Raw genomic sequence first — 10,897 nt, 5'->3', positions numbered from 1 at the left:
AAATAGTCTGGGTAATTATAAGTACTTACCTTGTGATAGACTGTGAACTTCAGGCAGTGGATCGTAATACGCTCGTTCGCCTTTTTCCCTTCTCTAGGACCTCGGTCGCGGGATGTTTGGCAAAATCAACGTATTCGAGTTTTGAAGCACAAGAGTTCTTTATTTAACTTTTACTTTATAATTCTATGCGCGACTAACAATTTGAGTATGTCGACGCAGTTGACGGCAAACGCGTGACTTTATACAGAGTATCGTAAGGCTACAGAAATGATGTACTGTAGAGCTACGGTGGGATCTCGATAATGAGATGCCGTAGAGTTACGGTGAGATGATAATGATGGTATGCCGCAATGAAGTTAAGAATTAAGGGTTTATATACCCATCAAATCGAGAAAAATCTGAGTGTCGTGTGCAATTCCCTTTTGGTGGGGATTTCTAAGAAAGACGTTTTCTTGGAATATGTCACAATAAATTGTACTAAGAGGTCACGATACGGTGACCCGCAGGAGCGAACGCTCTAGGTGTCAACTATCAATTTACGAGTTTTAGATAATCTGGACCGGATATCGAAGTTAGGCGGTGAGCTTGAGATGAGGAGCGACGATTCCAAGAAGTGTCTAATTTATTATTCTTTTGTGGTTTGAACGCTAGCATCCGATAACGCGAGGGAGATAACGGACGGAAGCGGCTTGTCACCTACGATCGGCACTTAATTACTTGCTGATTGTGAGCTGATTTTAGAGGGGTCTGCGCATAGATACATGTTAAAGTTTCTTGTAGTTCGCCAAATATTCATTTGTACGTTTATGGAATCATTTCTTATATAATTTATTTTATGTTATTAATTGGAATTCTTAATGATTGATAATTTATAATAAAACTTGAGTTTAATGCAATAGGGTAAGATTAAGTTATTTCTAAATTATAGAATTATGATTCCATAACGTAATATCGAGACTTTCTTGTTCTCGTTTGACTTAATTCTATAATAAAATATTCTCTTTAATTATATCCACTTGGGCCTTATTTATAAGTCTCTTCATTTAATAATTTACTCAATAAATCTTAATAATCTTGGGTTCGTTATCGAAATCATTTAATGACTGAAATAAGGCTTCGTAAATATAATTGCGGATGAAATCTTAAAATATTAAGTGTTTGAACACTTTTAGTAATTCATCGAATGCTTGTCGCAGGCTTGTCGTTACAATGCATCGCAAGATAAGGATTTATGGAACCTTCCTCATAATAATTCTGTCAGTGATTAAAATACTTCTAAAACTCATTATTATAAGTCTTAAATTGTTAAGTAAAGTTCGACAAGTTATTATGTTTCTGATTCCATAAATAATATTATTATATTGTTTAATTAATATTGAATATTCATATATAAGTGGGTTAGTCATGATTAAAATATATTCTTATTGCTAAGGGTTAGTTTCATTTAATAATAACTGGTTAGTTGAAGTATACGCTCAGGGGTCTCGGATGACGTTTGATTGGTCGGATCGCTAGTTCCTGGTAGCGGCTAGTTAGAACTAGATAACTGGAGACCCTAGATTTGGTATGGTTAGTAATTAATAATATAAATGCTTGATTTTAGTCTAAACAATTATATGTAAAGAGGAAAATCATTAATTATCCTTAAATTTTAAGTATTGGCGCAGGAAAAACAGTAGCGCGCAAAAATATGGTTTTGCGAAAATGACGGGACGTTACACCTCCCCCCTTATTTAAGAACAAATTGCGATGTATTCGAAGGAATTTGTTCGAGATCTTTTAAACGATCTCTTAAATTCTGATATGAATTAATATCAGAAACATTATTAGTAGTTGCTGATTCGATGTTGGATGAGGCATTATCATTTGGTCTTGAAAACCCATTAATGATTACGGTAGGTTCCCTGGAGAGGTCTTCAGGAGCAGAAGGTGACGGTGGTCCCTTGGCTGGTTTTTTATTATCGGTCCTATCGACAGGTCCTCGTGCGAGATGAAGTAGTAGATGAGTGAGAGAGCTCCAAATGGCTCCAGCCAAATGCATGCTCCATCCATAGGCGGAATGTAAGGCATAACCGTGAATAGCTGTATCGACGAAGACTTTTATGATGCGAATAATTATTAGAATGCCAAGGATTCCAGCGGTTGCGGATCCGAATGAAATAAATCCGGTCCATACTCGTGAGGCGGCACTCTCGGCAATTTTATTGAGAGAGGCTTCGTCCAATAAATTATACATGGAGACAGCGTCGGAGTTAATGGAGTATCCCGTAATTCCTCTTGCAATTGTATTTAGAAGAGCGGGTTTCTCTGCGGGGAACATAATGTGATCCCTCAGTTTTTCTATATCTTCTTCGGAGTATATTCCGCTGACAGCGAGGGCTCCTGGCGTCAAATAATCCCAGGTTAATGTCGTCATTGGTTTTAATTGTTGCGGAGGTAACTGTCTGATTTGAGGTTCAGGTGTAAATTGAACCCATGTATCCTCGATACGGTACATAGTTGGTAATTCAAAACTGCATTCCCTTTGATTTCCATATTTAGAAATTATCCGGGATTTCGGGGTGAGAAACAAGGAAGTGTTGCGGGTGGTTACAGGTAATTCCGTGTAACATTCCTTTGTTTTCCTTACTACAACATCTACAGGTATGCATTTGACGATGTGCGTGGTTTCCCCGGTTGTAACTGCCATATAGCCGGGTCCTTTCATAAGGCGATATGCGAATTCATCTGGTTGAAGAGTAGCGAAAGACAGGGCGTTGGTGATTACCTGTCTTTCTAATTCGCATTTTTGTTGCATAACATTATAATATAATGAAGTCATTTGTTGTCGGATGTGTTTTTCCACATACACGAATTTAGAATTCATATATGTGAATATATCCAGGTTGTCCACGGGGATGATACCTCGGCTGGCGAAGGTATCGCCTTGCTTTGTCTCTAGGATAAAGAGCTTAGGGTGCTCTGTGCGAAATAAAGTGTATCCGCACAAGGGTTGTTCTTTTGTCTTCGTAAGTGCGAACGTGACGTCCTGCGTAGTCAGACTATAAATAATTGGAGAAAGAGGGTTAGTTGAATTATCTGTAATTTTAGTTGCTAAACCCTCATAAAGAACGTCATATTGATGGAAATTGCAAGCAGATGTTGGCAAGGATTTCCAATACGAGTATCCGTTTTCGGAATCGATGCAAAATCCTTCGCTCAAGAGACAAATGGTTCCGGATTTTAATATTATTTTTCCGGAGTTTAATTGTACGGGAACGTGCGATGTCCTCAAGGAGATCTTGACGACGGCTTGAACAACGACGTTGTCCCAGGTTCCGTAAGGGTCGGAGTACTGAGTGCCTTTGCAGGTTCCGTCGTTATTAGTGCGTCCGGCTAAGGTGAGACTGTGATAAGTAGTCTGATTAGCTCTTAGTCCGTGAATGATATTGCTATCTCCGAGAGAGAATGTTCCATCTTGGAATGCCCTTCGGCACACTGTATATCCGGTTTCGTGGATATAATCTGCCTTTCCGTTATGGACTATGGAGACATGCGAGTGCATTCCGCAGTGGTAAATTGTCCGTGATATTTCCACCTTGCACTGGATGACTTCTGCATGATTGTAGTCCGAGAGTTGTAAGAGTTGCATGTAGACGTCAGTCGAATTGGGTTTCCGTATATCAAGATTGCATTCTCCAACATCGAGCAACGATACCGAAGTAATATTCAGGTGTTGTCCGCCACAATCGAATCCAATAAGAGCGTGAATCGGATTAACGAGAACGAGAATCGCGAAGTACGACAACATGTCTGTAATAATGCATAGTGAAGTATATATATATAGATATTCTTAATCTAATTGTTCGTGTATGTGATATTGCTTTAAAATTATGGTTATATGTGTATGTTTGTATTCCTATAGCTTTGTAATCAAGTAGGATATATATATATGTGATTATTATTGAATATATATATATTCTTATTCTAATTATACGTAAATATATATATATTGTTTTATTATTATTATTTTTTTTTTTTGTGTGCTTTTTGGGTTTTTTTTTTTCTTTATATATATATCTATATATATATATATATAGTATATGAGGTATCCTTTTGTCACCGAGTAAAGTATGGAATTATAATAGATTATATGCACGTTTTATTCTAAAATTATGAATATGTAAATTATTTTTTTTCTCTTTTTTTTTTATATATATATGCTATATGTCTTATAACTTTATTTTGCAACTGAGTAAGATATAAGAATTGTACTTGGGTATATATGTACGTTCTATACTTAAGATATATATATTTCATTAAAATTACTTTAATTAGATCAGTTAGAACCAATGCGTAGATGTTAATTATTTAGGGTGAAGCTTATCATAGCGAGGAATATATACTATATTAACTTACATAGATGCTTAATGATAAATAAAAATTCTCTTCTCTCTTTTTGTTATTATTTTTTCGAGGACGCTTTCGTATTTTGCTAGTTCTCTGAATCAGGCCGCCAAGCTGCGAGGGTCTGATATTGCTTCCATATGTGTAGTTTTTCGCTGGGAAAGGTTGTGTTTTAACGTCTTTGGTAAGTTAGAAAGGGCGTGTCAAGTCGTAAACATATCATAGGTAGAAGTGTATGTGAGTAGAGGGGGAATGGGAGGAAAAAGAAAATGGTTTTCCACGTGCAGGTCAACGAAGAAGAATCGCACAGTCGCACTTTAGTTTTGCAGTGGTAAGAGTGTTGTGAGAAAAGAAAAATTTATAATGGAAATTGAAGTCCCGTATTCGAAAACGAGGGTGGTGATCAGGCGATTACCGATAATTCTGGTGATGGAGTTTGATAAGGAGAACGTAAGTAGTTATTCATGAATGTGTATGAGTCTGTTTTATTATTAATGCTATTACCTCTGATATTAATGATATTTGATATTTGCTTAATAATTTGGAACGGGGCGATCGAGATAGGGAAATATAATAATTAAGGGTTTTCTTTCTCAGCCCGACGTTATTCTTTCTGTGTATCAATACACGAAGAAGGATCGCGAAGATCGGCGAGTGAGAGCCGAAGAGAGACGGCGCTGGGAGGCTTTCCTGGAGGAGGAAGGGGATGATATTTTCTCCCTGAATAAATTATTCGAGGAATGGAGCGAGGAGGAGAGATTGTTCAGAGAGAGATTTCTGATCACCGATGAGATGCTCAGTAAGTTCTTTAAAATTTTTTTTTTTATGACGCGGTTTGTTAATATATAATTGATAATTCGATGTATGTAACCTTTATTTGTTTGTTAGAGGACGACTGGGATTGTGGACCACCGTGGAGGGTATGCTTGTGGAAGAACGTAGTGAAGATGAGTAGACTACGTGCTGAAAGAAGGGTGCAGAGAATGATCGATTTTGCGGCGCCGGTGAGGAGGTGTGAGGACGCGGGGTACGATGATTTTGAAGACGCGGAGTACCGTGAAGAAGTTTTACGCCAAGCGGGATTCTATAAGAATTAGGTAAGTAAGCTTTCTTTTACTTTGTTTTGCCTTGGGTTTATCTCATTGCTTGACATTACATTATTTTTGTGCATTGTTTCAGAACTGCCTTGATAGCGTCATCGATTCAGGTTATTCTGAAGAGCGCGCGCGTGATCGCAAATGTTCGTATATATTTTTAATAGTTCCTTTATAATAATTATTATCGCATGTATTTTACGTAATTATTAAAATTATGCTTATCGAGAAACTGCGTTATTTTATTTCATACTGCCTTCATAAGTACTTTATATACTCGTAAGATTAGAGGAAACACCGTAGAAGCATTTTATTGTTTATGATTAAGATTCATTAATTAAAATATATATATTCTTATGATTTAAATCCATATATATATGATTCGTAAGAAGCTAAGAATGCACTTTGTTATATTATTATCGTATTAATTATCGTATATATATATTTTATTATTATTTTTTTTTTATTATTTTTTTTTATTTATTAAATAGGACGAGCACTTTATTATCTACGATCAAGATTAAATAAATCAGATATTTGTCAGCCATATTTGCTTAAGACTAGTTATTTGTCGTAATGTAATTGTTTCGCCAGAATAATTATAGTAGTAAGATCGAAGGAAGCTATAAAGAGACATTTTATCATTTTATATATATAAGATTAAATAGATAGGACACTTTATCGTATTAGGATTAAATAGATAGGACATTTTAAAGTTACTTAAAGTATAGTATATTTTCCAAAATGTTTTCGTTCAATGTCTTCATCAAGTATTAAAATACTTAGAGTTAAAAGTAGTAATATAGAATGTATATTTTATATAATTTTAACGATATATTATCATTTAATATATATATATGTATTATCTCTATAAATTTGAACACTAATAATGATTAAATGCTGCGTATAATTTTCATATTACGTTTTAGACTGTACGTTTAACGAAATGTAGTATAACTAGTTACTGTATCTCCTAATTTTAGTTAATTACGCGGAATTGCATTTGCCTTGGACTTAAGTATTTATAAGGTTATAATAAAGATATAATTTATTCTACACTTTGTTATAGATTAGTGATTTATTTAGTTAATAAATGTTAAGCTAGAGACCGTTTATAGAATTGTCTTAGTTATGACTAGATAACTCATCAAGGTTATAATATAGGTTACATAGGAGTATGTAAATGTTAGAAAATAGATTTTGTTTTAGTAAATAGATTATTTGGTTATTAGGTTGGGGTTCTCAATTCAATTTCGAAGCCAGTGTCGTTATCGTACACCGAGAGGTAAAGAACATCCAGGGTAGCAGTGTCCAGAACTAGAAGTGCGATTTTGTTAGAATAGTATGTTTTAAAGGCGTTCATGAATTCTATATAAGCGATAAAGCAATCGTTACATTGTAAAACAGAGCGTTTTTCTATGGCTATTTCGCTGCTGCAGATTTGACAGTCGGCAGGGCTCATATCTCCGTCTATAACTCCATGACCAATTATATGTTTATAACCCTTTGGGGTTGTGCGGTTATAGCATTTAATACAAAGTCTATTGCCACTTTCTTCAGCTTGGTAGCCAGATATTCGTAGGCATTTTATTTCATATAGTTCTGGAAAATGCTTTAACAAGGGATGTGGGTTGTATTTAAAATTCTTCCCGATGCACATTTTGCAATTAGTAAGTATAGCGTTAGTACTTATTGTTGTTAAAGTTTTTTTTTATGCGTATAAAGTGGAAATATTTAGTACGGTTGCTGCATTTAAGCAGAAATTAAGATGGTTTATTAGAAATGGAAAATTTGTTAATTAGTTAATTAATAAAAGATGTCAGGTGATCCGTAAAACAGTATTGATAAAAAGGAGAACTGTTTCCACCTGAAGTTGATCCGGGGCCTTAGGGGCAGTTCGTAGTCACAGACGATGGAGAGCTGTTAAAGAGGATAACTGCTTTAGGCCCTGGAATAATGTTTCGTTGGCGCTGCCAACATCTGTAAACAAAGATGATACATGTTATTTTATCCTGGTTCAACATGTGCAATTTTTAACTTGTTAACGTGAACAATTCTGGGTTTATTTTTGACTAATAATTTGACGTTGCACTGCGGTAGAACTTCTATAATTTCATGGGGTCCGGTATATTGGTCGGCGAATTTTCCTTTTGCAGGTTCCTTTAGTAAAAATACACGTGATCCTACTTGAAAATTTTGTTCGTTAACTTTTCGATCGTAATAATGTTTACTTCGTTCTTTAGAGTTTATGAGGTTTTTGCGTGCGTCTTCTTGTGTGTCATGTATTCTGTTAAATAAATCAGTCAGATAATCTCGATAGGTAGTCTCTAGATTTCCTTCGACAGGTGGGTGAGCGGAGGGTAATCGGGCTATTCTACCGAAGATTAACTCAAATGGTGGGTATTTAGTTCCTTCATGAACACTAGTGTTATAAGAAAACATTGCCATGTTAATATGACTATCCCAGTCTCTCTCTTTCTGGACCTGAATTTTAAGATATTCTGTCAGTACATGATGTGATCTTTCAAGAGAACCGTTAGATTGAGGATGATAGGCGGTAGTTTTAAAGTGTTGTATATTAAACATTTTAGCTAAATTTCGTATGAGACCAGAGAGAAAATTAGTTCCTTGGTCCGTAAGGATGGCTTTAGGAGCGCCGTATATGCAAATGAAATTTCTAGTGAGCGCAATAGCAATGGATAAAGAATTAGCTTCTCTTAAAGGAACGGCTACAGAATATTTAGTCAATAAATCTTGCATAGTTAATATATATTGATTTCCAGAATTTGTTATAGGGAGAGGACCTACTATATCGAGAGCTACTTTGTCGAATGCGGCCCTAGGTGTATCTGTAATTACCATGGGTTGTCTTGTTTTTACACGTGTTAATTTCTTTAACTGACATTGACGACACCTCTGAATAAGATGCTGTATATCTTTTTTCATAGTGTTCCAATGATAATAAGGTCTTAATCGGTTATAAGTTTTAGTTACTCCTTTATGACCACCGTGAGCGGAGGAATGATTCTCGATAATGAGCGTTTCGCGTTCTTCGGCAGGGGGAATTCGAACTAAGTTTTCGCAGACCGTAATGTGGATGGGTAATTCTCTCAAAAATTCTTGAATTTGGCTAATCACGTATCGCCATGGTATATCGTCGAAACGATCAGTTTTACTGATACTAAAGGAAGCTAAACGTAATTCGGTTACGGCATCTAAAAGGGAACGCATACAATTTTTTAACGTTTGTTGTTCTAAGCGCGAACGATTATTTAATCTTATAGGAATGGATATTAATGTTTTTGATTTAACTGTTTGTACATTTACTCTTTCAAACGTGAGGTTCTCATATACAGGTAGTAAATTTGCTTGTTGATATTCTTTAGCGCCGTTATCATAAGGAGTTCCATCCATTTGAATAAAAATTACGTGATCGTCTTTTTGTCTTAATAAACAGTCGCGGCTTTCGGTTACTAGAATTAAATCTGTTTCCCGTGGTTCTGCGAGTTGGAGTACTTCTTCATATATGTGATCTCCTTCGCGTAGGTCAATAACTGTTCTTCGTTTATTGTCGCCGTCTTCGCTGCTGTCGTCGTCACTGGAATATTCTTCTACTATTACGTCAGGTTCCTGAGGATGTGGATTAGGTGGAGGAGTCTTAATAACTTCGCAATAAATATTAGGGTTACTAGAAACAGGTTCGACTAATGATTCGTTTGGAGGTTCATCATACTCGTGATTTACGAATAGAGGAATGGCGAGATTAATAGGTGGATTTCTGGATAAAGCATCTGCATTATTATTTAAACTTCCTTTCTTATATTGTATTTCGTATTCGTATTCAGCCAATTTTGTTCTCCATTTCCATAATCTGGAGGAAGGGTCCTTAATAGAATGTAACCATACGAGAGGTTTATGATCAGTAATAATAGTGAATTTCTTTCCGTATAAATAAGGTCGAAAATGATTGACGCAATAAACTATGGCTAAGCATTCTTTTTCGATAGTAGAATAATTTTGTTCGGCGTTATTTAACACGCGGGAGGTATAAGCGATAGGTAAATCTTTTCCGATTTGCCCTTGACTGAGTACTCCTCCGACAGCATATCCGGATGCGTCGGTTGTTAAAATGAAAGGTTGAGTGAAATCGGGATATTGAAGTATAGGTTCAGAGCATAAAGAGCGTTTTAGAATGTCGAAAGCCTCTATTTGCTTTTGTTGCCAATTAAACGTATTATTTTTCTTTAGTAGGTCTGTGAGTGGTTTAGCGACCTTGGAAAATTGAGGGATAAATCGTCTATAGTATCCAGCTAATCCTAGAAATTGTTTTATGTGTTTTTCATTTTTCGGAGGGGGAAATCTAACTATAGATGCTATTTTCTTTGGATCGGGCCTGACTCCGTCATCTCCGATAATATGACCGAGGTACGCTACTTCGTGATGTAGAAATTCGCATTTATCGGGTTGTAATTTTAAATTCGCGTTTCTTAATCTTTGCATCAATTTATTAAATTTAATTTCATGCTCTTCTAGAGATCTGGCGTAAATAACTATGTCGTCCATATATACGAATAATTCATTACCCTGTAATCCAGAAAGAACGTTATCCATTAATCTTTGAAAAGTCGCTGGAGCATTTTTTAGACCGAAAGGCATTCTTTTAAATTGATAATGACCGTATGGAGTTGAAAATGCGGTTTTAGGGGCATCTTTAGGAGCCATGGGGATTTGATGGAAACCGGAGGCTAGATCGAGAACAGAGAAATATTTAGCGGATCCTAATTGATCTAAAATATCAGTTATATTTGGGAGAGGGTATGCGTCTCCTATGGTTTTTTCATTGAGACCGCGATAGTCGATGACCATTCGCCATCTTTTATTTCCCTGCGAATCTGATTTTTTGGGTACTATCCACACGGGGGAATTATAAGGGGATGTAGAATATTCGATTAAATTATTGGATAATAATTCATTAACTTGTTTATTGATCTCGTCTTTGTGGACAGGAGGAAATCGATATTGTTTCGTATGGATAGGGATCTCATTAGTAGTGGGTATGAAATGCTGAGTGGCGTTAGTAGCTCCGAGATTATCGTCAGGAAGATGAAATCTGTCGGCATGATTATGAATTAATGATTTGACATTATTGAACTCCTCGGAGTTTAAATGTTCTAATCGTAGAAGCTGCATGGTAGCAGATGTGCGATCGCAAGAAGCTTCGTCATTGCGAACTTCTTCGAGATATGAAGGGTTATTAATATATAAAGGAGAAGTCGTTACGAGCCCTCGGGTTGCAACGACTTGGGTAGAATTGTCTTCAAAATCTAATTGATCATTATGAATCACTGGGTGCCCTAAGGTTGCAGTGATATTTTCGTATCTAACCTTTTCATTGCATTCAGAAGAAGGACCATCGG

General features: G+C 35.9%; 2 protein-coding genes across 2 annotated transcripts; one reads left to right on the top strand and one right to left on the bottom strand.

Annotated features, from left to right (window-relative positions):
• Positions 1–1,729: 1,729 nt before the first annotated feature.
• On the bottom strand, positions 1,730–3,793 carry LOC145947982 (uncharacterized). Its single transcript, XM_083057746.1, has one exon. It carries the CDS (start codon positions 3,788–3,790, stop codon positions 1,730–1,732), a length of 2,061 nt encoding a protein of 686 aa, XP_082913872.1. The 5' UTR covers positions 3,791–3,793.
• Positions 3,794–4,535: 742 nt separating this feature from the next.
• LOC145947983 (uncharacterized) lies at positions 4,536–5,483 on the top strand. The gene is made up of 3 exons (XM_083057747.1): positions 4,536–4,836; positions 4,984–5,185; positions 5,275–5,483. The coding sequence occupies exons 1-3, from the start codon at positions 4,750–4,752 to the stop codon at positions 5,481–5,483; spliced, it is 498 nt and encodes a 165-aa protein (XP_082913873.1). The 5' UTR covers positions 4,536–4,749.
• Positions 5,484–10,897: the final 5,414 nt, after the last annotated feature.

Source organism: Prenolepis imparis, unplaced genomic scaffold (genome assembly GCF_030444845.1).
Source record: "Prenolepis imparis isolate NDT839.2.m4 unplaced genomic scaffold, iyPreImpa1.0 SCAF_204, whole genome shotgun sequence".
NCBI lineage: Eukaryota > Metazoa > Arthropoda > Insecta > Hymenoptera > Formicidae > Prenolepis > Prenolepis imparis.
This window is presented reverse-complemented; position numbering and strand designations above follow the sequence as displayed.

What these genes read in the sequence shown, in the direction of transcription:
- LOC145947982 (XM_083057746.1), bottom strand. Translation starts at nt 3,790, where the DNA reads ATGTTGTCGTACTTCGCGATTCTCGTTCTCGTTAATCCGATTCACGCT.
- LOC145947983 (XM_083057747.1), top strand. Translation starts at nt 4,750, where the DNA reads ATGGAAATTGAAGTCCCGTATTCGAAAACGAGGGTGGTGATCAGGCGA. An exon ending in TGGAGTTTGATAAGGAGAAC is followed by an intron (nt 4,837 to 4,983) that starts GTAAGTAGTTAT and finishes TTTCTTTCTCAG; the next exon opens with CCCGACGTTATTCTTTCTGT. An exon ending in GATCACCGATGAGATGCTCA is followed by an intron (nt 5,186 to 5,274) that starts GTAAGTTCTTTA and finishes TTTGTTTGTTAG; the next exon opens with AGGACGACTGGGATTGTGGA.